This window comes from Petaurus breviceps, unplaced genomic scaffold (assembly GCF_028583685.1).
Source record: "Petaurus breviceps papuanus isolate PSGF00001 unplaced genomic scaffold, PetGlider_PUasm1.0 90503, whole genome shotgun sequence".
NCBI lineage: Eukaryota > Metazoa > Chordata > Mammalia > Diprotodontia > Petauridae > Petaurus > Petaurus breviceps.
This window is the reverse complement of record NW_027187265.1, coordinates 2,162,442-2,189,125: the sequence shown is the minus strand read 5'-3', so window position 1 is coordinate 2,189,125 and position 26,684 is coordinate 2,162,442. Positions and strand designations below refer to the sequence as shown.

Sequence of the window (26,684 nt, the reverse complement as noted above, 5' to 3'; positions counted from 1 at the left end):
TGATCTATTTCTCTGTCTTGATCATTCTGTCTGTATATTCTGAAGTTCGGGGTACTGACCTTTTTCCCCTGAATGAGGTAAATGATACATGTTTGACTGATTAAAGTAAGCTTGTTAACCCAAAAAAAAAAAAAGCAAACAAAGCTCTACGGAGCAGATGTCACCTGAGCTAGCCCTTAAAGAAAGGAAATTTCAACATGAAGTGCCCTCCAGCTGTCAGTGACATCTTGAGCAACACAGACTAAAGAGGGAGGAGAGAGAATAAGGGATAAGGTTGGAAGAGACTATGGTACAAAGTAGTAGTCCAATATAGCCTGAATGGAAAATTTGTGAAGGGGAATAGAACAAAAAAACAAGATTAAAATGGTAAACTGGAGGCTGAATGTCAAAAATCTTGAATACCAGGCTAAGGAAGAGGTAGTCTATTCTACTGGTGGTAAGAAGGCACTCCATTTTTGAGCAGGAGTATGACTTGGTCGGATTTTCCCTGACAGCTGGCAGCTGAATGAGGTTAGTTTGGAGAGGGAAGAGACTGGAGGCAGGAAGAATAGGTGGGACACTATTACAATAGTCCAGATGAGAAGTAATAAGGGCCTTAAAGACTGTAGGAGTGGAAAGGAGGGGACTGGATTGAAGATAGAGTGTGCCTAAACCAACATGGTTATTCATGTCCCCCTCATATTCTTATCAGGAGAAAAAGTATATAACACTAGAAAAATGTTCTTAATAAAATGCTTTATAAAAACAAGCACCCCTCTACCTTAAGTAAACTGCTCCTATAAGCAGCAATATCATCGCTTTCTACTAAAACATACTGGCATACTGAAAGAAACAAACTAAGGGTCAGGAGATCCAGGTTCTAGTCCTATCTAGGCCACTTTATAGCTGAACAATTCACTTATCCTCTCTAGTCTCAATTTCTTCTTCTGTAAAATAGGGATACTACTTATACTACCTGTCAATCATTCAACAACCAGTTACTAAACACCTATTGTGTGCCAGGAATTATGCTGGGCGCTGGGTATACAAAGACAAAAATGAAACTGTCCTTGCCCTCAAGGAGCTTTCATTCTATAAGATGTAACAGTACATAATATCACATTCTAGCCTCTACCTCCCAGAATCAAATGAGATCATATATGTATGCACTGTGCTAAACAGATAGGAGTTATTTTCTTTTTTTTTGCTAATATTCATCCAAGTAGAGATCTTAGAAAATTTTTCAAAAACATCACAGAAGCCAAGCTTGCTAGTCTCTACCAGGTTTTTGATGGTGGTGCAAAGTGAGGCAAAGCCTCCTTCTATATTACAGTATGCTTCCTTAGTCAAATTACCTGTTCTGTTCCCTGTACATCAAAGTCCAGCTGCCTCTTTCAGGAGGCCTTTACTCCTTAGGTCCATAATGATGCCTCTAGTATCTTTGCCAAGAAAATCCCAAATAGGATCATAAAAGAGTTGACATGACTGGACAACAACAATGCCTATGCTATTTATATTCGTGTCATTTCCCTCGTTAGAACATAAGCCACTTGAAGGCAAGGATCGTTTCACTTTTGTCATTGTATACACCCTTTTCTTAGCATGGTTCTTGGCACATAGTAAGCACTTAATAGATGTCTGATGATTGAGTGAAGGAATCAAAAAGCCAACAAAGTATGTTCCAGGTCCTGTCCTTAACACCAGTGATATAAAGATAAGAGAGTGGGGTGGCCAGGTGGCAAAGTAAGAGCGTCGGCCTCCGGCCTCTCTCCGGTTGGGTCTCTCCAGTTGGGAGACCGGCCTCAGATACTTGACACCCACACAAAATAACTGGCCATGTAACCTTGAGCAAGTTACTTAACCCCAATTGCTTTAAAAAAAAAAAAAAAGACAGTCCCTGTCTCCAAGGTATTTACTGTCTAATCAAGGGTACATAACATGTATAAAAATAAATGAGCTAAAGGCACAGCTAGGTGGTGCAGTGAGTAAAGTGCTGGCCCCAGAGTCAGGAGGACCCAAGTTCGGTTCCGGGCCTCAGACACTGAACACCCACACAAAAAAACTAGCCGTGTAACCTTGGGCAAGTTACTTAACCCCAATTGCCCTCCAAAAGGCAAATAAATAAATGAGCTAAAATGTGATCACAGCAAAGGAATAATCCAGACAAAGTGCTCTAAGAAGCTGCATTTTCTACTATGCCTGAACAGTACCAAGCACATAATAGGGCCTTCAATATTTAGTGAATCTAGGACCCACTGTGTGTTCATCACTTCTATCTACCTCTTTAGCCTCTCTTCTCTCCTCCCATAAATAAGGGTCTTACTCTTTTCCTCTTTCAAGTACTTAGACCACCTAATTCTTTGTGTAATTCTATGTTTTAAAGTGGAGAAGTACTGGTCCTTAAGATGGAAGTGGTGGGAATAAGTTGTTACAGGATGAAAAAATTTGAGAACCATCAAATCACATATGCAGAAGCTACCTCAATGCTACAAGTCAAATTTTCATCATTTGCCTCTCAAGACAGAACTACTGCAATATTTTCTACTTCAGAAAATTGACTTCAACAAAGAATCCTGAAAAATACTCCATTTACTCTAGAAAAATATCTGACACCCAGTTTACATTCAAAGTTAGGTCATTTCAAGAGACAGAAGCCTTCAACCACTGGCTTGACCTAAGAACTTATGGTGACAAATAGGAGATTACCTACCGGTGAGATGGCCAGCTGCAAGATCGTCCCATTTTTTATGTCACTGCGGGTCTGAGCACAAAGAAAGAAGAGAAGTAACAAATAAGAATGTAATATGGCAAGCTTTCAAGCTAACAGGGCCAACAAGGACTCACTTTGTTAAAGAATGATGTAATAGGGCAAATCTCTTTGCACAGCACAATGGGCTGCTACTATCCCTGCTCAGGCCCACTGAACTGGGAAGAAAAGATTTCCAACCAACAGAGACAGACAGAGCCAGTATGGTATAACAGTGCCAACAATGGACTGGGAATAAGGAGACCTAAGCTCCAATTCCAGCCCTGTCACTGACTTGCCTGTGACCTTGGACAAGTCACTGTCCCTCCCTTCTCTAGGCTTCAATTGCCTTAATGGTAAAACCGAAGGGAAAGTAACTAAATGATCTCTAGAGCACTTGCAAGTTCTGAAAGGCTAAGTGCCAATGTCCCTTCTAACACTGACACTCTGAAGTTCATAAAATCTTTCTGTGGTCTATGATTTAAGGGCACTTCCATCTCTGGTTTATGATTTAAGGCTACTTAAAGGCCTGACATGCTGTGGTCTGTGGTTCAAGGTATAGTGCTATCCATCAGAAAAGAATTCTATAGACTGCATATGGGAAGCCCCAGCCATCAGGCAGAACATACATGGCTGCCTCCTGGAACAGTTCCTTTCAGAGCACAGGCCCAAACACCCTCTAGGTCAGTTCCTTCTCCAGTACTGACCTGTTCAGTGATATATAGCTGAGGGCCATCTGCATAACGGAGAGTGTAGTACTCAGGGTTTGGTAGAGACCACCTGATTAAGATGACAAAAAAAAAATACCATACATATAAGACCAGGGTCTGCCCCCCACACAAGTAGACCTTACTCCTTATTTATCCCACCAGCTACAGCTCTAAAAAAATCTGTGTCCAAATCAAATTCTCATGCATAGTAGGTATTAAATAATGTCTACTAAACTGAATCACAACACAGTGTAAATGCACCAAGTCTACCTTCTGTAAAGTATTTTTTTAGTTGCCTAGTTATAGGTTGGTTATGTGACTAGTTGTACCTATGAACAAGAGGGCAAAAACATAAAGAAGAGTATCTGAGTGTAGTAGAGGGAGAAACAGAAGCAATTTTGTCATATTACAGACCACCTAGACAGAAGCAATAGATGAGGATTTCAGGAAGCACATCAAAAACTTGGCAGAGGCATAATATGGTAGTGATGGGAGATTTCAATTACTCAGAAAATCTTCTGAAGCCCTCCTTTTGGCAAAAGTAGAGCAGCTAATAAAGTCCTGATTTTCTTTTAATCATCTCCATTCTAGAATACTCTATTTCAGAACAGATCTCCACTTTTGAGGAATGAAATTATGCTAGCAGGCAGAAACTGATTGCCAGAATAAAAATGATGTAAATCTTGAGGGAAGTGCTCACTGCCTCCCAGTGTTTGTAATAGAGAAGCAGCAAAAAGCCAGTTCTAAGCCTGACACAGAACTTAGATCTGGGGAAAGCAGATTTTAAAGGGTTTGGAGAAAGGCTACATAGAATCTCATGGACCAAAATTCCATTGGGGAAGTCATTCCAGGAGGGTTAAGAAACTTGTAAGAATTTCCGAAGACAAAGGAAAACAATTCTAGTGAGGAGGAAAAAACTGAAGACTTATATGAATATAGAGAGAACTCATCAATCAATCAATCAATCAATCAATTTTTTTTAATTAATAGAAAATGCATGTATAGGCAGGTAAAGAAGGACGAATAAAGAACCTAGCCCAATCTTGTAAAAATGTAAGAGTGCTACAGCTCAGAAACAGCTGAAGTTGGAAGAAAACTAAAGAAAACAAAAGGATTTTTTAAAAAATCAGTATTAGTTGCTAGGAAGACCATAAGATCTACTGAGGAGAGGACAATAATAACTGACAAAGAGACAGACAGAAGGTTGAATTGCTTACAGAAATGGCAAACCGGAACTGATTCCTAAGACACACAAAGAGATAGTAAGAAAATACCTAGTGTCCTTGATAAAATCAGGTCAGATGAACCATATCCTCTCTACTGAAAAAGTTGGTAGATACAATTGCTGGGACTGGGGCTAGGCTGTGGTCATGATCAGTGATGTCTGAAAGCTTCTGGAGAAGGGATAGGTGATGCCCAACTGATCAAGAGTAAATGTTGTCACAATCTTCCAAAATAGGAAGAGAGTGTACAAATTACAGACTAGTGACTTTGACTTTGATTCCTAAGAAAATGCTATAGAAGATTAAAGAAATGGTTAGTGAACATCTAAGAAAGGAAACAGTGATTTCAAAGACCCACCATGGGTTCACCAAGAACAGGTCAAGGCAGACAAACCTTAATTCCATTTCCAACTGGGTCACTAAACTAGCAGATAGGGGAAGAGTGTGTGTGTGAGTGTGCGTGAGTGTGTGAGAGTGTGTATCTGTGTCTTTGTGTTTCACCTAAGCATCTGTTAAAGTATGTCATATTATTCTTGCAGAAAATATAAAGAGATGGAGGTTAGATAGTATTCCAGGTATTTGTGGTTGGCCTAATATGATGAACATTTCTTCCAAATGGTATATATAGCATGATCATGAAATTTGCAGGGAACACAAACCTGTATGGGTAGCTAACATATTGAGGGACAGAGTGAGGATCCAGAAAGAGCCTCTTTTTTCAGACAGGACCTATGATTTTATTGGCATAGAGAATTCCCAATAAGGAAATTCCCTCTCCAATGAAGAGTGGCTATCTGCAATTGGCACCTACTTTACAACTTAGATACTTTAAAGAGATCCTGCCTAGGATCCTGAGAAGTTAAGTGAATTGAATAGGGTCATACAGACAGCATGTGTCAGAAGCAGGCCTTGAATTCAACTCTTCCTGACTCCAAGGCCAGCCCTCTCTCCACTATGCTATCCTGCCTAAGAAGTTGAAATTTAATGGGCATAAATGTAAAGAAACACACCACAGTTAAAAACAATCAATTTCACAAGTATAAGATAGGGGAGGCATGAGCAGATAGTAGTAGCATGTGTGAAAAAGTTCAAGGGGCTTAAGTCAACTTCAAGCTCAGTATGAGCTGGTGATGCGATTTGCCAGTCAAAAAGGCTAACAGGATCTCAGGATGCATTAGGAGCACAGCTTTCATGAGTAATTTTAGGCTCTGAAGTTTAGGAAGGACATTGATAAACTCAAGTTTCCAAAAAACGCCCAGAAAGGATGGTTACAGATCTCGAATCTATATCACATGATGATGGGTCAAAAGGACTATTTGGGGCAGAGCAGACTGGGGGATTCTCATAACTGTATTCAAATATCTGAAAGGCTCTCATGTGAAAGAAGAATTAGACTTGTTCTGTTTAGCCAGGGAGGGCAGAAAAAGGACTAATGTCTGGAAGTTGCGGAAGAGATAAATGTCTGCTTGATGTTAATAATAGGTTATAGCTAGCATTTCTATAGCACCTACTATCTGCCAAGTGCTTCACAAATGCTATTCCATCTGATCCTCACAACAATCCTGGGAACTAGATGTTATTATTATTCTCAATTTACAGCTGAGGAAACTGAGGCAAACACAGGTAAAGTGACTTCCCCAGGGTCACAGCTAGTAAATGTCTGAGCTGCATTTAAATTCAGGTCTTCCTAACTCCAAGCCCAGAGCTCTATTCACTGCACCACTTAACTGCACTCAGCAAAAGCTTCCTAATAATTAAAGCTGTATCAAAATGGAATGGGCTGCCTTGGCAAATAGTGGGATCCTTCTCACTGGAGAGCTTCCAGACTCTCTGAGACTGCCTGACCTTTTGTGAGACATGTTATAGCGGAGCCTCCTTTCAAGCACAGGCTGAACCAAAAGGTTGATGAAATTCTTTTCCAATTTGAAAATTCTGTGACTCTTTGATTTTAGGGAAGTTACTTCATCTCTCTGGCCTCAGTTTCCTCTGTTATAAAATGAGGTGATGTTGAAGCTCTAATGTTATATAATTTAGTAGAAAACACTTAAGACCTAGATTATAGTGTGAACTGTCACCAATTTGTGATGTGAGTTTGGGCCCATCATCTCTCCTCTACAGACCCCAGCTTCCTTCTCTATACCATGAATAAACAGAATTAGACTTCTAAACTTTACAGCTCTAGAACTTTATAATTTTATAACTAGACTCTAAATAATCTATTTTATAATCTTAAGATTTAGGCCAACTTTTTTTAGGTGGAGTGCTAAGACTGGAGTGCCCCATTCTTATATGACAATAATATATGCACATGGGAACAAAGTAGTTCTCCTAAGCAGATCTGGGTGAATGTATCATGTATGCATGAAAATATGCACCAACTTTTATGGCAGAGAGGGTAAAGGGGTAGAAAGCTGTGAGAATATGGTGGCTAGAGGATTTCTGTGTGGTGGCAACTGTATCCTTGGGAAGGGATCATAGAACTAGTGACAAGGGGGACAAGTCTGCTCCAATGAAAAAAATATAATGAAATTGTGACACCAGAAGGCTCATGATGAAGCATGCTACCTATCCCCCGAAGGAGAGGTTAGATAGAGACTCATGCAGATTGGGACATGTGTATTTTCTGGACTTGACCAATGCAAGAATTTTTTTCTTGATATATATATATTACAAGGGTCTTGGTTTTCTTTCTTTTTAAACTGGGGGTAGAAGGCAGGGAGAGAAGGTGGATTTCTTTTCATTAAAAAAAATCAAATTAAAATTTTTGGGAGGATAGTAAGCAATCTTGGGCTTAACAGTGGATTGTTTGGGTTATTAATTGTTCATTTGGTATGCAAACCTTTATAAAAACAGCAAGCCACTGCAATGGGCAGAAAACTGTTACAAGAGGTCTTGAGAGCCTGGCTAATCCACTGAATCTCCTTAAGGGCCAGGAAGATTGTTATATCTGGTTTGCTGCCAATCCCCTAGTAGGGCCCTAGTGCAAACTCCTCTGTCAAATAAATCCTTATCAAGATCCATTACTGTTGCTTTAGTCTTTGGGGACCAGTAATCAGGGGCTCTGGAATCTATTAGTGGACCAACTTACCCATCACAAACTTCCTTGATAATGGATGCCAGGGGCCGTTTCTGTAAAGAAAAAGACATAATTCCTCACTGGTGATTACCTTCTAGTCATACCAAGGCTATAAATGGAATAGATGCTAAATAGGACTATCGCAAGAGAAGGAAGTAGAATACTTACCTTTGTTAAAGAGTAAGCAACTTTCCTACAAACTATCCTGAACTATCTCTGGCACATCAGGGCAGAACTACCAGACAAGATCCCTAGAGCTAAGACTTATTCCTGACTCCAGGGCTCCCTCTTGCTTCTCTCTTCATTTCCCACACAAACACACACAACTCTTTCTCTCTTCTCTTATGGCATCTCAAACTCTCACCTGGTCGATTTCCAGCAGCTGGGCATTAGCACCTGGCCACTCAATTGCCACTTTGACAATGTCAGATGGGGGCGGCATTTTCATTAATGGACCCACCTTCCTCCAGTGCAGGAAGTAAAGGGGGCTCCCTGGTTACACACACACATATACACCCAGTTCAGCTGCCTGTGGAGAGAGGGTCAGACAGAAAGGAAAAGTCACAGGACATAATAATCTTATTATTTTTACTTATTTTGTTAAGCACATTTCAAAGAAGAAGAATATTCAATGTTATATATGATATATATGTAAGAAACTACCCAGGCTGAATGAACTTAATCCCAACCTCACAACTACTACCAGCTGTGATTTAAGACTATTGAAGGAAATGTTTTCGATGTATTGGGGGCAGGAGGTGTCATAAACATCTGAGATAGGTAGCCCTCAGGAGACTGTCTATTTTTAGCAACACCTTGAAGACACAGAAGGCATACTTATCAAATTTGGTCAGGCCAAATCTGAAATGTGCTCAGTTCTCAGTGTCATATTTTAAGGATGTTGACATATAGGATCATGCCCAAAGAAAGGTGACCAAGATGAGGAGGGAGTTTGAACCATGTCATATGAGAATCTACTGAAGAATCAGGAATATCTGCTCTGGAGGAGAGAAAACTTTAAGCTGGGAGGGAGAGCAGATAAACATGATGAATTAATTTATGAAATTATGAAATGGGGGCAAGCATGCCCAGTTCTTTTGTGTTAGCCAGTAAAGACTATGATTGGCAGCATGGAAACAGCAGTAATCACACTTAAATAACCACAAAGGGTTTGAGGGCAAACAACACAGAAAATACTGAGACAAGCAGCACAAAGTAGGGAGGGATACAGAGGTGGATGGCATGGGAACAGAAGATGGGGTGGTGAAAGGAGGCAGATAATGTGGGGAAAAAGATAGGGAGGGTGACAGGCAGAGAATATCACACACAACCATTATTAGATTAAATTAGATTAGGGAACATTCAGTATGAAGGACCCTTAGGAGATAGAAGAAAGTCAGGAAAGCGGGGAAAGGAAGAGCTTGAGGCCTCATTTTATAAAGTTTTGGGAGGAAGCAGATTAACTCCTATCTGTGCCACCTTGTGGTTAGTTTGTTAACAAATCACTTCAAGGTTATACGTAAAATTTCAAAATTGTCACTGCAAAGCTATCAGCACCTTTTTGATGTTCTGCTAGTCTGAAGCTGTGAAGGTCTACAATTTACATGTTATAGGACCAGAACCTGACAGCAGCAACTAGATGGCTTCTGCTGATTGATCATCTATTTCTAGGAAGTGAATTTTGGCTATACTAATTTGTAAATTGTGCTCCTCTGATCTTTGGGACAGTTTTAAGTAACTTTCAGGTTCCTCTTTGCAATCTAATGTCCTGCTATGGCCCTTTTATGCTGGTCACTTAAAAAACTTCCTTACTATACTGACTAGAAGTTGAAGGGTGGTCGGGGGAACAAAACAAGATACAATTTTAACACACATGAAAACAATTTTCAAACATCTGAAGAAAGCTCATGTAGAAAAAGGAGCCAACTTGTTATATATCCAGTTCCAGAGGGTAGAACTAGAACCATTTAAAGGAGTCAGGGAGACAAATTTTAGAGTATTCAAATTCAAGTTAATTCTATTTAATAAACACTTATTAAGTAGCTATCATTGAAGACCCTTACTCGGAAATAGAACCTAACCTCAGTCTTGAAGGGAGCAAATTTTTAGGAAGCTAAGTATTCCAAGAGATGGAGATTAGGAGAAAGGGCTTTCCAGGAACCTAGGACAACCTATGCAAAAGCATGGAAATGGAAGATGAAATATCATTTTTGGAGAAAATATGTGAAGCGCTTTCAATGCTAGACTGAGTAGTTTGCAATTTATCCTAGAAGCAATAGAGTGCCACTGAAAGTTTTTGAGCAGGGAAGTAAAATGGTTAGATCCGTGATTTAGGGCTATCAATTTGGCAGCTATAAAGAGGATGGCCTAGAAAAAGGAGAGAAAAGAAGCAGGGAAACCACTTAGAAAGCTAGTGCAATAACCCAGGGGAGAAGTAATGAGGGCCTGCCTGAAATATGGTGGTGGCTGTGTGAGTGAAGAGAAATGACTGCAAGAGAGGGCAGAGAAAGAATTGCCAGGAGTGAAGGAAAGCAAGAATCAATGTCCTGGATAGAGTCAAAGACTGTGAACCTGGTTGACCAGAAAGATGACAGTTCCAACCACAGAAACTAGGAAGTGAGGTTTAGAGGGAAAGATGAGTCTTATTTTAAACATGCAGAGTGTGAGATATCTATGGGAAATTCAACTGGAGTTCTCCAGCAAGCAGTTCATAACAGAACACTAGGAATCTAGAGGGAGATAAGGACTCCCATGTAGCTATGATAGTCATCTACATAAAAAATGATTGTTGAACTCATGGGAGCTAATGAGATCACACTCACTCACACATACACACACACACACACACACACACACACACACACACACACACACACAAGAAAACAGAAAAAAAGAAGAGCCAATGATAGATTCCCCGGGGCACATCCACCCATAGTGGGTGAACATGGATAATGATCCTGCCAAGGAGACTAAGAAGTTCAAGAATGAAATGGAATCCTTTTAAAGTAGTGAGCTCCCTGTCTTCCAGAGCCTCTTCCAAAGGCTACATTGATCACTTGTCTGGGATGCTGTATTGTCTAGCAAGAGCTGCTGGATGGCTAATGTGAACGAAAGTATATAAATATATTTTGTATGACTTCACATACATTATAGTTATTATATTGCTTGCCTTTTAAATAAATGAGTAGGGGATAGGCTGGAGGTAGGAACAGAATTTAGAACTCAATAAAAAATAAAAGGGGTGGGTTTTTTGGTTGTATGTTTTTTAAGAGGCATTGTATTACATAACCTAGAAGGCCTACTTTCAAATCCCAGCTCCATCACTTACTACTCATTTTACTTTTCTGGGTTCTAGTAGCTCCTCTCTAAAAAGAGGGAGTGGGACTAAGGTCTCTTCCAACTTTAAAAGCCTGTGATCTTACATTTGAGTCAGATTTTTCAGATCACAATTCAATTTGCCTTTGGGCTTTCATAGCTTCAGATCAAAGCAATAAAAAGAGGATTAGGTTAGAAGCATATGCTGTACATGGCACCACTTCTTGGAAATCTACAAGAAGACAAAGCTTTCAAAAGGAAAAATTCCCCCATAAAAGAAGAAGGAAAAAAAATGAATCCCAGTTTGAGCAAGGCTAGATGATGGGTCATGTGACTGGTATCCTAGGCAACTAGGACTGGCTTAGTGGTACTCTAAGTGGTAGCTATAGCATCCTCTCCCTCCAAGGTCTGATTAAGGGTAGTCACCAGGCTGATGGATGACTTCAACAGACATTTGCACAAAGGCCCCTCCCAGCATACAGGTCTGTAAAAAGCCCTGCTACTTAAAAGAAAGCATATTTTGGCTAAATCTTCACACTTATCTAGCCAGCCAGCAACCGAATCCTCCACAGTAGTTGCCAGCTCCTCCTGACATACCATCATGAGAAGAAGAACCCAGCATAGAGGGAAAAGCATAGGTCTAGGAATCAGGGACCTGAGTACTAGTCCCAACTTTGCTACTGATAAGCAGAATAATAACTTCCCTTTCTGGGTTCCAATTTCTTCATCTGTAAAATGAAGGGTTGGACCAGTTGGTCTCTATAAGGTTTCTTCTAACTTTAAAATTTTGTGTTCATGATTCCCTGAGAAGCAGCAAGGTATAGTGGCAAGAGGGCTCAACAAATAACAAAACTTCTCAGTGCTCTTAGAAACTTTCTGGGTCTGCAAGTCACAGAACAGCTATCAATCTGCATTACTGCAGGTAAGTTCCATACATAAAGTTCCCTACACGGATGAAATTACAAAGCAAATCAAGAATACCTCCCAGATCTAATATTCCATATTTTAAAAGGGCCCTTCTAGTTCTAACCATCTTTTTCCTTTGTTCTGCCTTTTTCTCCTCTAACATGATTCTAAATTGCCAAGTTGTCATTCAGAGCTCTGTCAGTCTGATAAGTACAGACTGGCTCTCAGGGTCTAACAAGAATGAATTCTCAGGGTGACCTATCAGTGGTTAAAAAACAGAACCTTTCTCTCCCCACAAATTCACAGGCCTTAGGAAGAAGTAAATCGTAACTACCACCAGCTACCAAGATGTAGGTGTTCTGAGTGGTCTGAGTTCATCAGAACAAACTGCTGAGACACCAACATCCCCAGAATCCACCCAATGAATGAAAGGAAGAAATTGCCTTATCCTCCAGGACACCTCACGGGGGATAACCTCCTCAGTCTGACCAAAGGGTCCTAGAAATCTGTTTCAATACTTGTGATTTTGCGTACACAGATTCAGAAGCAGCACACAAAACAGAACTGGCCATCATTATACACCTACAACTCTTTGGGTTGCAAGTCCTCTGTCTCAATGATATAAGTAGGTCCAGGATAATGGGGACACAACAGACATTGAATTCTAAAGCTGATTCTGACTCACAAAGAACCATGATTTTAACTTCTTCAGGCCTCCTCACCCATAAAAAATGGTCTAACTAGAAGGTATGATTCTATTATAACAAGACTGACTTCTAAATATATGTAAGCAGCACAGTGTAGTAAAAAGGACATTGGACAGAGTGAGGACACTTGGGGGTCTCATCCCAGCTCTGCCATTACCTGGCTGCATTAATATGGGCATAGAATCAGAATATTAGTGATAGAAGGGTCCTTGGAGACCATCTAGTTCCAACTCTCTTTTAGAGAGAGAAAAGGGGGAAAGAGCAGAAGATAAGTCAGGTCACTTACTCAAGATCTCACAGAAGTAACTGGCAGAGCTAAGGCCAGAACCCAAGTTTTTTCTCAATCCAGTGATTCTTGTATTCAATTTCCTAATCTATAAAGTGAGTCTGATGAAATGCTATTTGTCATTCTTTCTGATTCTAAAACTCTATAAATCTTATGACTCTATGTTAAGAACTTATATATTGAAAAGAGTACTGTCTTCTTCAAAAGTCCCCTTGAGAAGCTACATGTTTATTCTAACAATGCTGTCATTGTGCAACATTTGGAACTCCTCTTTGGGAACTGCTTTCCGGGCTATTTCACAAGTTGGACAAGAAACTAGTTTCATTACTTTCCAGAGTCATTTCTGACCCCAAAGAGCACCAACCAGCTTGACCAACCACCTTATTCTCTCAACTTGAGTCTGAATGACTCTGGGCCATTTCCAAAAATCAAATCTATTCTCAGGAACAAAGGTCGGCCAGAACTATGGATAAGATATAGCTGATACTGTGGAGTCTGAAGACCCTTCTCAAAGGACTGAAAGAGATGATGAGCAACAGCAGCATTATGGGATAAGCCCATGGTCTCTCAAGGAATGGTTTTAAAGGGAACAGCATCTGTTTGATGGAAGCAATTCTAGTCTTTTTTTTTTTTTAAATTTTAAGCAATCGGGGTTAAGTAACTTGCTCAAGGTTACACGGCCAGTTATTTCTGGGTGTGGTGCTGAGTGTCTGAGCCCGGGATTCGATCTCCAGGTCGTCCCAACACTGGAGCCACCTGGCCGCCCCTAGCAATTCTAGTCTTAAAAAAAAAACTAGTCACATGACACCTATATATATATGTGTGTATATATGTACATATACATATACATATATATATATAGGATATGATGGAAATTGAGAATTTAAATCACATGACAGACAAGAGACCTGTACCAGATCATTACTATACCTATGTCTGCTTATGGCTCCTAATATAAAAGAAACTTACTAACTTTCAGAGTTACCTGGTAGTTGTTTTCTCCCTAAGCACTCAACAAGAGTCATTCCATGTAAAATATTTTTCTAAATTTAATTCAAGGGGCGGCTAGGTCGCACAGTGAATAGAGCATCAGCCCTGGAGTCAGGAGGACCTGAGTTCAAATCCGGCCTCAGACACTTAATACAAAAACTAGCCATGTGACCCTGGGCAAGTCACTTAACCCCAACTGCCCTCCAAAAAGCAAAAATAAAAAAATCATAAATTTAATTCAAAATCAAAAAATATTACAGTCATAAGGGACCTGACTGGTCTCATCCAAAACACCTGACGCACATGTCCCTCTACAAGAGGTCATTTGGCCTCTAAGTCATCTACAGGACCAGGAAGCTGTCTTTCACTCCTTTGTTGGATAGCTCAGATTGTGAGCAAAGTCTTTTATATATTGAGCTAAAATGTTTCATTGTAACTTCTACCTCCTGATATGGGCTTTTCCTGCTATGGCCAAGAAATTAGGACTTCTGCCCCGTGGTCATATGTGGGGGGGGGGGGGCAGGGTAGGGTAGGATGCTGAGACTGGATGTTGTTCTCCCCCCAGATGAGCCATCTCAACAGAGCATGCTTGCTTACTTTCTTAATTTTCATTTTCGAAAGGAAGTGGAAATCAGGATGAAGCAATTCAACTACCACTGCAAAATTCACAGGGTTATAAATAGCCTCTCTCACTCTTTCACTCAGCAGTAGTGCAGAGTTCAGGAGAAATTGGCCAGGGATAGCTGAGCTGTGTCTCTCAGTCCAGTCCCAGGGGGACAAAGAAGTAATTTGCCCATTCTGAATAAAATGACTCTTGTCCCACCCTTTTCACATTGGATATAAAAGAAAATCTTTGAAAACTCAAATCACAAGCAAATTGGGAAAGAAGCCCTCTGACACTCACTGATCCAAGGAAGATAATTTGGCTACATATTAGGAAGAACTAAAACTCAGGTTTCAAAGACAAAGCCACAGTGAGAAGAATGAGCATCAGTGTGTCTCAAATGGGGCATTCTTTAAGTGGATTTTGAAAGATTTGCTTATAGACTCATTATTGTTATAAAAACTCCTCAACACTTTTATAAATCACACAAATGTGATGATTGCTCCACAGGGCTGGATTATGATGGTGCTGCTACAAAGCACATCTTAAGGAAGTGAAAAATGACTGTCCTATTACCAAGGAATTAGGGGACAAGAGGGAGGCACCAAAAAGGTGAACCCCCTACTCCTTTAATGAAAAGGTTTTAACATTCTTTACTGACATTGTTGAAGGAAGTTTGATTCTATAAAATCTCACCAGATGACAGCCACAATGTAATGAAAAGCAGCTGGACTCCTGAGACTTGGGTTCAAATCCTGTTTCTACCACTACCTTGCTGTGTGACCTCAGGTTAGGTTACTTCACTTTGCTGGGACTCAGTTTCCCATCTCCAAAATGAGGGGTTAGACAAAATAATGGGCTTAATGTCCCTTTTGAGTTCTGCTATTCTGTGTTCTAACATTCTTCCTTTCACTCTAATCTTTTGTATTCTAAGTTCCCTTCCATCTCTGTCATTACATGATTCTAGAAGACATACCACCAGGAGAAACTTGAGGACACCATCTCTAATACCACTGGCTTTCCCCTGAAATCTCTCCATCTGAGCACTGACTCAGCTTCCACTACTCAGACCACAATGTGTCTGTTAGTACAGAGTAGAGTAGGATCTGATTAAGCAACAGATTCAGGTTGTGACATTAATTGCTCGAAGTATCAGCAGATACCCCAACACAAAAAAGCAACTCAGGTATCTGTCACTATTTAGCCAAAATTTGTCAGAAGTAGAAATCCATCCCAAAAGTGGAATCACAAACTACAACCAATAAGAGATGGGCAAAGTGGAGGGCGGGTGGAGGGTAGAAGTTGATAATGAAGTTGGTGTTCTCTTAGCCAACCCTGGCTGTGAGATCACTTCTCTTCTTCCATCCCAAAGACAGCCTGTATTGGACCTGGCAAACAGAAAATTAGAATTTGACCCTGTCTTTAGTAGAAGACAAAAACATCACTAGTTGAGAGAGCTGTATATAGATAATGCTCAGAGCCTCCCAGATCCTTAACCCAGAACATGGCAAATTGATTCCTTGTTGGTAGTAGAGTTAGCAGAGGTCTACCCATAGAATCACTTCCTTCAGTACTTGGGACTGCCAAGAAGGAAAAAAAAACAGAACACGGGATGAAAAGTGTAGCTGGAGCTTTAGAACAACAGTTCCCCTTTGACAAGCTAATAAGACTGTACAAGAGTCCAAGATGCTCAGGCAGGACCATGAACACGCAGGCAGTGAGGCGTAGGGAAAAGAACCCTAGGCTGAGAATAAAGATGACAGCCATTATTTAGTATTGCAGTTATGATGATAGTAGCTAAGTTGTATGCCACCAACCAGCTATATGACCTTGGATAAAGTCACTCCTGAGTCTCCACTTTCTCATATGTAAAATGAGTTGATTCAAAGGCAAGTAAACCTTAGTTCTCTCAGTTGTGAAGTGCCCAATCTAATAATTCACATTTTGAGAGTGCTTTAAAGCTTACTTGGCAATTTCCTCACAAGTGTACAGTTATTAGTTTCCACATTTTACAGACAACTAAATTAAGGTTGGGAGATTAACTGTCTTGTTTAGAGTCACAGAGCTAATAAGTATTAGAACCAAGATTTGAACACAGGTCTCCAGAGTCCAAGTTCATTGCTCTTTTTACTACACTGCTGCCGACCAGGGATGTGGTAAAAACAGAAGGAGACAACAGAAATGAAAGGGATTTGGAAAGTAAAACAAGAAACAAAACCAAAAAAAACCCATAAGAATGCAAGGTGGTACCATCATTATTCCTTTTCTGAAGGACTTTTCTAAGTCTGAGTCAGGTCCAGAGCTGCCTTAGGAGTTCGCATCTGCTCTTCTACATTTGCTACTCTAAAACCAAACTGGCACTTACTGTCTGCACCACCCACTATTCACTTAATCATACTGAACACTGCTTTATAATGTCATCTGCTTCAAATTGAATTATATGGTATTGAATTCCAACAAAACTGTGTTCCCTGAAGATAAGTAGTGTCCTATAGGCCTGTATTTCCATTCTTCTCTGTATCCTAGCACCACCCCCAGATCAATGTCCAAGCACATAGTAAGTGTTCTGTAAATTCTTGTTGATCTGAAGCAAACCCATGAACAGAAACCTGAGTGTATCTAGACACTAAACTTAGACAGTGGCATAATAGATGATATGCTAAGTTTAGAATTAGATGTCCTAAGCTCAAATCCTGGTTCTGATGTGGGCAAATCATTTCTTTTTTCTGGGCCTCAGTTTCTTCATCTGTAAAATGAAGAGTTTAGTTCAAAAGATTATAGATTTAGAATTGGAAATAACTATATAGCTTATCTACTTCAATCCTCTCACTTTGGATATGAGGAAACAGACCTCAAGAGGCTAAATAGCTCATCCAAAAATACAACTTGACCTCCAGGTTTCCCTCTAGCTCAAAATCCTATGATCCCATGACCACCAGATGTTTTAGGTAGGGTACATCCTCAGATCAATACCTGAGTTGGTTTCAACTGTTCTTACACAGGGTTGGCATATAAGACCTGCCACCAACCAGGGATGAGTTCTGGGCTAAATGGCTATTAAAGTATCTTCTTCAATATCATCCCTGGGGTGTCCTTGTTCCTATGCATGTCTCCAGTACTCAAGACAGTTGGAAGGGGGGGTTGGAAAAGCAGTACCAACTCCTATAAAGACACATCAGATCTTAACTCTTAAGAGCTAAGTAAGTCATGTGTATTAATCACATGATGCTGTGTTCAAGAAGTTTTGATCTACCACCATTACCTTCAGAGTCCTGAGATACCTCATTATGAATGAGGCTGAAAGAGACACCACCCTTGCACAGTATGCCCTAAATCTGAGGACAGGCTTCTGACACCCTGACCCATAAGTATAGGTTCAAATCCCAAAATGATTTTGTAATTTGAACATTTGATGGAGATTAGTAAGTGCTACTCTGTCACTATGTGATCTTGGGCAAATTATTTAACCTCTCCAGAGTTCATTAATCAATCAACAAGCATCAGTTGAGTGCTTATCTGCTAGACCCTGCATTAAATACTAGGGGAAAAAAAAACAAAAAAGTAAAGACAATCCCTGCCCTCACAGAGCTTTTTAAAATCTCATTTGAAAAATGACGGGTGTGGGCTAGATGATCTCTAAAGTCCTTCCAAGCATATGATCCCATGAACCTTGGAGTCTTAAAACTTTCATTTTCTAATATGACTACTCTGCTTTCTATATCCCCTCCAAATCTCCCCCCCTACCCAGTCACCTTTCCCCCAATTCCCCCCATTTCCCTCCTCCCCAGCCATTCATTCTTCCCATCTCCCCTTTCCTGTCATCCTTTCCCCTATTCTCCCCCCTCCTCAGATATCCCTTCCTCCATTCTTCCCCCTCCCCTGATAGCCTTCCCCCACATTGTCCCCCTCTCTAGAGATCCTTCCCCTCCCATTCTCTTTCCCCCCATTCTTCTCTCTCTCCAGGCATCTCTTCCTCCATTTTCCCCCTCCTCAAACATCCTTTCCTCCATTACCCCTTCTCCAGATATCCTTTCTCTGCCATTCTCCCTCCTCCCCATGCATTCTTTCCCCCATTCTCCCCCCAGACATCCCCTTCCTTCATTGCCCCCTCCCCAAGCATCCTTTCCTGCATTTTTCTTCCTCCCAAGATATCCTATCCTCCATTCTCCCCCTCCCCAGATATCCTTTGTCCCCCTCTCCAGACAGCCTTCCCCCCATTCTTCCCCCTCCCCAGACATCCCTTACCCCCATTTCCCCCCTCCGATGGCACCCTCTCCCCCCGCACCCTCGCCACCCCCCCCCGCCACCTCCCGCCCCCGCCCCAACGTTCCATTCCTCCAATCCCCTCCCCCCAGCTCCCTAGGACCCCTCCCCTCCCCCGCCCCGCTTCCACAGTCCCTCCAGCCCAGATCCCCGGGGCCCCTCGCCCCTTGGTCCTCGTCGCCTCCATCCCCTCACCCCCAAGGGAACCCAGCTGGGACCTTCATCCTCTCCAGGTCGAGAGCCGGTTCCAGCCCTGGCCCTGCCGCCCGTTACTCACCGGGGCCCACAGCTTGGGCTCTGCCGTCGCGCCCAGGGCTCCGAGGCTGCCGCTCAGCCAGGCGGACTCCTCGGCCCAGCCTTGTAAGGCCCCGCCTCCGTAAAGGCTGTCCCGCGCTCCCATTGCTCCGCGGCCGACACCCTCTCCTTCTATTGGATGATCCCTTTGTCGATCAGAAGGAGGGTGGAGCTGTTACCCGGCTGGCGGGGAAGCCTGGGACACTACAGTGGGACCCCGCCTATTAGAGCTGGAATTTAAAGGGACCGGACGCTTTTTTTTTTTTTTGTCTTGGGCCTGGGATCTAAGGACCTCTTTGCAGGAGGGAGTGACCACAGCTTGATTTTTTTTAACTTGCTGGGACTAGAGCTGGAATTGTGAACTGATCTTTATGACACTTTCTAGGGGTTGTGAACACGGAGACCTCTTCTTCCTATGTGAATGCACAGTATGTGTATAGCATGTGAATAACACAACAGTACACAACCAAATAACCCACAACGACAACAATAATAATAATAGTATTAAGGGGACCTGAGAGTGGGAAGTGACAGCCTGTGTCAGAGTCTCATTGCTCCCTACCATAATTGCACTAATAATACCCATAGCCCGGAGCTGACCGTGGGCGCAGAGCAGTTACTGACTGAGGGATGCAGCTGGGCTGGTGATGCTTGGGGAGGTGTGGGAGGCAGCTATTGTCACAGGAACTTCTAAAGGAGTGAGCCAAGAAATAGGCTCTGCCATTCACTGAACATGTGACCCTGGCTGTGTCATTTCCCCTCTCTGGGCCTCCTTTAGAAAATTAGGACTTTCACATTATTGTTAAATTCCCTTCCAGTTCTGGCATTTTCTTTCTGTGCTCTGTGTTCTAAATCCCCTTCCAACTCTGACAATTTATGACTACATATTGAATCTTATCTCCCACAAATCCCCAACATATCGACTCAGTCTTAGAGAGGCCCATTTCATAGAAACCCTCCTCCACATTTTCCAAATATTTGTCACATGCTAGCCTGTGGTGTCAGTACTGGGATCTACTGCAAAATCATCCATTTCTAGTCACGATTATCTGCAATTAGCAATTAAAAGAAAGGCTTTATACACTTAAAACACAGGATCAAGGTTATGCTAAGAAAAGACAGAAATATGGATTACCTACTCCCTTAAGAAGTCTTCCCTGTCCCAAATGGAAAGGGACATGAGAAGAAAAAAAATTAAAGTAATTGGCAGAAATGTGGTGAATGAATGAATAAAGCATTTGTTAAGTGTGTTCTATACACAAAACACTGTGCTACACCCTGTAAATAGAAAAGTAAAACAGGTCCTGCCCTCAGTGATCTTATATTCTATTTTGATTTTTTTTTGCCTTTTTTGGAGGGGCAATTGGGGTTAAGTGACCTACCCAAGGTCACATGGCTAGTAAGTGCTAAGTGTCTGAGGTCACATTTGAACTCAGGTCCTCCTGACTCCAGGGCCAGTGCCCTATTCCCTGCGCCACCTAGCGGTCCCCCCTCCATCTTATATTCTAATGGGAAAGAACACAAATGGAAGATGTCAGCTATAAGTCAGATGGAAAGGCCCCATGGTCCTTAGGGTACAGTAGCAAATTGGAGATTTAATCATATCAGTTTCTGATATTGAATCATTCATTTGATACAGCCAAGGACTTTGGTGGAAGGAACATTCCTTTCTCGGTCCTCAGTATTTGTGGCTATAGCACCTGCAGGAGCAGTTTCTAGACTATCTCCATAGAGGTTGCTTGCCAGGATGATGAAAATGAGTTGGAGAAGGAAAAAGAAAAAAATTGTAGGAAAAAGGAAATTAATAGGGTGCTGACAGCTTCCATATTCCTGGAAGGAAGAAATGGCTGGGATTAGTACCTAGTGAGCAAGAACCATTACTTAAAATAGAAAACTACTAGTGTGTGCTCCTTTCTCCATGACCTTCCAAGCCAGGCCTGGCCCTGGACTGTCCCTTTCCTTTTAGTGGCTGTGGTCAGGTGATAGTCTGGATTCTGCTCCTGACATTCCATGTCAATGGAGGCATGTTATATCAGCTCTATTAGTTGTCCTTAGTTGTCATCTGTAAAATGAGGGAGTGGAGTAGATGACCCCAAAATTCCATGATTCTATAGCATCTGGCTTAAGAACATTCTATATGTACACTTCTCTCCTTTCTTTGCAGAGGTGAGGGATGGGAGGGGACTGTCGTCCGGAATATTGCATATTCTGTTAGACTACTAGGTTTATGTTTTTGTCACTTTTGCTGAACTACTTTTTTTTCTTTTTTGTTACAAGAGATGGCTTACTGGGGAGGGAAGAGGGAAGGATATATTCAAAATGATGATACAAATAAGATGTCAATAAAAATTTAAAAATTTAAATAACAAGGCACTGTCAAGCCAAAAGACTTGGGTTCTAGTGTTCTCTATGTCCCTAATTAGCTATATGATCTTGGGCAAGTCAATTCCTCTCTGAACCTCAGTTAACTTAGCTGTAAAAGTATAGGGTTGGGCTTTTTCCCAGCTTGTGACCAGTAAGCAGCAATGAGCAGCAAAGTCTCTCTGTCATGCTCTATGAATCCTGAAAGTCCTGCATGGAACCCAATGCAAACGAAGAAAGTTTTTGGAAACTGTGGAGCTGCAGATCAGTCTGAAGAACTATTATCCCCGAAAGGACAAATGTTTCTCTGGCACTGTCAGGCTCAAATCCACACCCCGACCTAAATTTCTGTGGTGTAGTAGGAGACCAGCAGCATTGTGATGAAGCCAAGGCTATAGAAATCCCCCACATGGACATCGAGGCCCTGAAGAAGTTGAATAAGAACAAGAAACTGGCTAAAAAGTATGATGCCTTTTTGGCCTCTGAGTCCTTGATCAAGCAAATCCCTTGAATCCTAGGCCCTGGTCTGAACAAAGCCAGCAAGTTTCCATCTTTGCTGACCCACAATGAGAATATGGTGGGGCAAAGGTTGATGAGGTTAAATCTACTATCAAGTTCTAGATGAAGAAGGTGCTGTTGGCCAAGTGAAGATAACAGACGATGAGACAATTTCCTGGTTTCTCTGCTGAAGAAAAACTGGCAAAATGTGAGGGCATTGTCCATCAAGAGCACCATGGGCAAGCCCCAGCGGCTGTATTAAATCAACATGGTATTAATAAATGGTGGAATCTGCTAATGAAAAAAAAGTATAGGTTTGGGTTACATGGTTATCTTAATGTTTAGTTGTTTAGTCATTTTCAGTCATGTCTTTGTGACCCCTTTTGGGGTTTTCTTGGCAAAGATACTGGAATGATTGCTATTTCCTTCTCCAACTCATTTTACAGATGAGAAAATTGAGGTAGACAGGGTTAAGTGACTTGCCCAGTGAAGAAGTTACCCATAAAGAGGGTTAGGGTTGCTCTGGAGATCCCAAAATACCAACACGACCAGGTCCTGCTGAATGAATTCAACTCAAGCCTTCTCAGCCAAAGAAAAGTAAAGTTTATTAAAAGTTCGCTTGTATTAGACACAGAGTAAGTCTGGGCTAGGTCATTCTATGGCACTCTCACACACATGGAGGGAAGATGGGATCTTATATACAGAAAGTTGTGGGAGGAATCTAGGGGTGCTCTAGAGGAGAAGTTTGGGGAGGGTCTTCAGGAGAAGTCAGATGAGGTCAGTAAGTGACTAAGGGTGGGAAGTATCTGGAGGCTACCTGGAGACTACAGACAATGGTGGGCTACCCAGTTCAAGGGTGGATTGATATTTTGATAGGTTCAAGGGTGGGAAGTATATGGAGGACTAGGCTAGTAACAGATCTGGGCCCATGCAAATGCTCATCAAATGGGATGATTTAATCAGAGTTCAAGGGGGGGAGGGGTCGAGGCTGCAGTGCCCAGAGCCTATACCTCAAAGATTCAAGGAGAGCTCAAGGGGATTCCCAGAGCCTGCACCTCATCACCCAGGGTCATATAACTAGTATCTGAAATCACATGAACTAGGGTCTTCCTGACTCCAGGCCTGGTACTTTATCTACTGCACCGAGTAGATGCCAGTTGTCTTAATAAGTGGTGTTAATATACAGTCATTCCTTCACCATCTCAGGGTGATGGGACCTGGACCCCAAAAGGCCCTGAATTTTCTTACATATTCCAACAGCCCAGATCACTGGCCCACCCCAGACTAATTGCATATACCAAGCACTCCTCAATCCCACCTGAATCATCTAATTAGCTCACTTGACTCTTGGTCCACCCCAGACTACTTACAACTTCTTAATCCCATCTAAATCCTTTCACTATCCCTTTTGTATATAAGTAGCACTTTCACCATCATTAAATTTCAGGCTCCCTAAGAATCTGGCCTCCTTTATTGACCTAACAATAAACCTTGTCACTTTACTGGAAGATGGTTTGAGTGTGTGAATTCTTTCCAGACGGATGCTACCCCACTGAATGACATTTCAGAGTTCCCAACAACCCTAAACTGCACCAGAGGGACCAGGAATATAGCACCTCTGGTTCTGGAAAATCTTCATAAAAAATTTTGGCCCTCCCTTTGCGCTAAAGAAGTCTGAAATTTTTGTTTTTCTTTTATGGGGTGTTTACATTATGTTATTGTAAAATGTTGGGTTAAGTATTTGGTCCTAGGCTCTGTGTCATCGGCTTCCACGAAACTCCCAAAAAATTCCCATTTAATTTCTTATGCTGACCCTGAGATATATCAAAACACTTGGATTGGGAGAGTTGAGATGTGGAAGGGATAGTTGCAGTACATCAAAGTTTACCAAGCCCTTTATATAAATTAGCCCATTTGGACTTTACAACAACCATGTGAGGTAGGTCCTCTGGGTATTATTAGCCCCATTTTACAGATTAAAAAAAAACTGAGGCAAAATGATTTGCTTATAAAAGTGAGCAATGGGATTCCAATACAGCTCAGTAATCATGGTGAGGCAGCAAGAGCCAGAAACAACATAGCCCAGTGGATAGAGCCCAGCATATTGAGTTAGGGTCAGGAAGAGCTGACTGAGTTCAAACTCTGCTTCAGACACTTACTGGCTGTTACCATGAGCAAGTCACTAAAGTTCTCTCAGCCTCAGTTTCCATATCCATAAAATGAGAGGATGGGACTTAATGGCTTCTAAAGACTCTTCTAGCTCTAAATCTGCAGATGCAGTTGAGAGAGTGCCAGGCCTAGAATTGGAAAGATCTGAATTTAAATCCAGACTCAGACACTTACTAGTTATGTGAGCCTGGGCAAGTCATTTAACCTGTTTGCCTCAGTTTCCCCATCTGCAAATTGAGGATAATAGTAGCACCTACTTCCCAACGTTGTTGTATCAAATGAAATATTTGTAAAACGTTTAGCACTCATCCTGGCATATAGTAATCACTATACATATTAAAGCACTTAACACATTGCCTGTCTTACAGTAATAGACATTTAGTAAATGCTTGCTCCCTTTCCCCATGAACAGACCCTCCTTAATAGGATTTCTTACAGGACTACCATCCCCAGAAGGCATTGCAATCCTAACAAATCAAATGGCTTGATCCGGCTAATCACAGGTGGAAAGTATTCTCCACTTTAGGTTGACTCCACCCCCCATTGCTCTGAATCTCTAGCCCACATGAGAAAAAGCTTTGAGCTTGAAAACAAAGTACATTTTTAGTTTGGTTTCAGAGAAATTATAAATTGCTTTAGTGAGACTTCCGCTTGTTTTTGGTCTGCCTTTTGCTGATCGTTTTGTGGTCAATAACTTCTTGTGAGGCCAGGGCCTAGCCTTCCTTTGCTCAAAACCCTTCATAGCCTTCTTCCTCCCTTTTATGAACTGAATTGGCAAATTTGCATGAAATTTGTGGTCCCTAAGTCATTCTGTAAAACTGGTGAGATGTTTTCTCCCAGCATCTGCCTTCAGTGATCTTTCTCTTCTCTTAACTTAACCTTTGTAAGTACTTTAATTAGCAAACAGACAGGCGGGTAATAAGCATTTATTAAACATCTTATTATGTGCCAAGCTCTATGACAAAAATAAGCAAAAAAAAAAAAAAAGAGTCCCTGATCGGAAATGGCTTACATTTCTTATGGGGGAAACAGCATATAAAAGGAGATGAAAAGAAAGAGGAGAGAAAGTATCATGCCTTGGCAGAGGAGGTTCATAGAATCACAACCTGTGTCAATCAATCAATCAATCAATAAACATTTATTAAGCACCTATGTGCCAGGCACTGCTCAAAGTTCTAGCAATATAAAAAAGGAGCAAAAATAATCTCTGCCCTTGAAGAATTTACAAACTAATGGAAGAGAAAAACTTGGCTAGCCTGGGTTATCCTCGAAACAGTGATCCCAAACAGAACTCATCATTGTGAGAAATGGATCAGGGGGCCAACATGGTGGACTGATATTTTCAGCATAGGGTCCCAAAGTGGGCAATACCACCCCATAGGGGACACAGGACCAATAGGAGGCCCTAGGGTGGTAGTAGCCTTGGGTACAATGGGGGGCATTGAATAGAAATAAGGGTTAATCTAACCTAACCCCAGCAGGGGCTGAGTAATTTTTTTTTAAAGGGAGGGGTAGGCCAAACAAGTTTGGGAAATTCCGTAGGATGAGAAGACCCCAGGAAACCAGAGAAGTTCCAGGGTGAGAAGGCAATTGAGGCATGGAAGCAGAGCATATAATTAATTAAATAAATTCCTTTAATTAGCAAGTAGCACTTCATATTACTGTACCACCAAACTAGTTGTAAAAGATCTTTCTAAAGTGCTATTATATTCATAATTAGAGGTTAAGCCACTCTGGAGAGCAATTTAGAACTATGCTCCCAAAGCTTCTAAGCTCTTGGATTCAATGATAACAAAATTAGGCCTATACCCCAAAGATCAAAAAGGACCCACGTCTGTTAAAAAAAAAAAAACTATAGTAGCTCTTTTTCTGGTGGCAAAGAACTAAACACTGAGGAAGCAGCCAGTGACTGGGAATGGCAGGACAAATTACAGTATATGAATGTAACAGATTACTATTAGGAATAGGAAATACTAAAAAGGATGGTTTCAGAGAAATCTGGGAAGACTAGTATGAACTACTATTACTTAGGGAAGTGAGCAGAAACAACAAATTATGCAATAATAAAAAAATTATAAAGATTAACCATTTTGAAAAACTTAAGGACTCTGATCATAGAAGGAAATAGGCATTTAAATACTTACTGTGCGTTAGGCACTATGCTAAGAGATTTACAATTATTTCATTTGATCGATACAACAAGGCTGGGAAGAAGGTCTTTTCATTATCAAATTTTTTAAACTGGGAAGACTGAGGCTGACAGAAGTTAAAAGATTTGCCTAAGGTCATACAACTAATAAATACCTAAGACTAGATTTGAACTGAAGTATGTCCTGACTCTAAGCCCAGTTCTCTTACCCACTATTCCACCTAGTTGCTTCAATGTTTAACTAACATCATAATCAACCATGATCATGATTCCAGAGTAGGTAACAACTGCTGTCCACCTTCTGATGGGTGATGGACTCAACAGGCAGAGTGAGACATATATTTTTGGACACAGCCAATGACAGAATTTGTTTTGCTTATCTACAAATATTTGTTATAAAGGTTTTGC

The 26,684-nt window shown here is 41.3% G+C and overlaps 1 protein-coding gene and 1 pseudogene across 3 annotated transcripts in view; one reads left to right on the top strand and one right to left on the bottom strand.

The window, feature by feature from the left end:
* The window catches only part of ELMO2 (engulfment and cell motility 2), a 54,194-nt gene extending 35,010 nt beyond the window's left edge, over nt 1-19,184 (bottom strand). For 2 of the 3 annotated variants that reach the window (XM_069062717.1, XM_069062718.1), the window contains exons 1-5: nt 19,083-19,184; nt 8,099-8,263; nt 7,747-7,787; nt 3,433-3,505; nt 2,690-2,740 (exon numbers count right to left, since the gene is read on the bottom strand). In XM_069062717.1, coding sequence (XP_068918818.1) covers nt 2,690-2,740; nt 3,433-3,505; nt 7,747-7,787; nt 8,099-8,182 — 249 coding nt within the window. In that variant the 5' untranslated portion in view covers nt 8,183-8,263; nt 19,083-19,184. The remainder of the gene's footprint in view (nt 1-2,689; nt 2,741-3,432; nt 3,506-7,746; nt 7,788-8,098; nt 8,264-19,082) is intronic. The other variant, XM_069062719.1, reaches the window with a different exon arrangement.
* Nucleotides 18,806-22,266, top strand: LOC138141866 (uncharacterized; annotated as a pseudogene).
* Nucleotides 22,267-26,684: the final 4,418 nt, after the last annotated feature.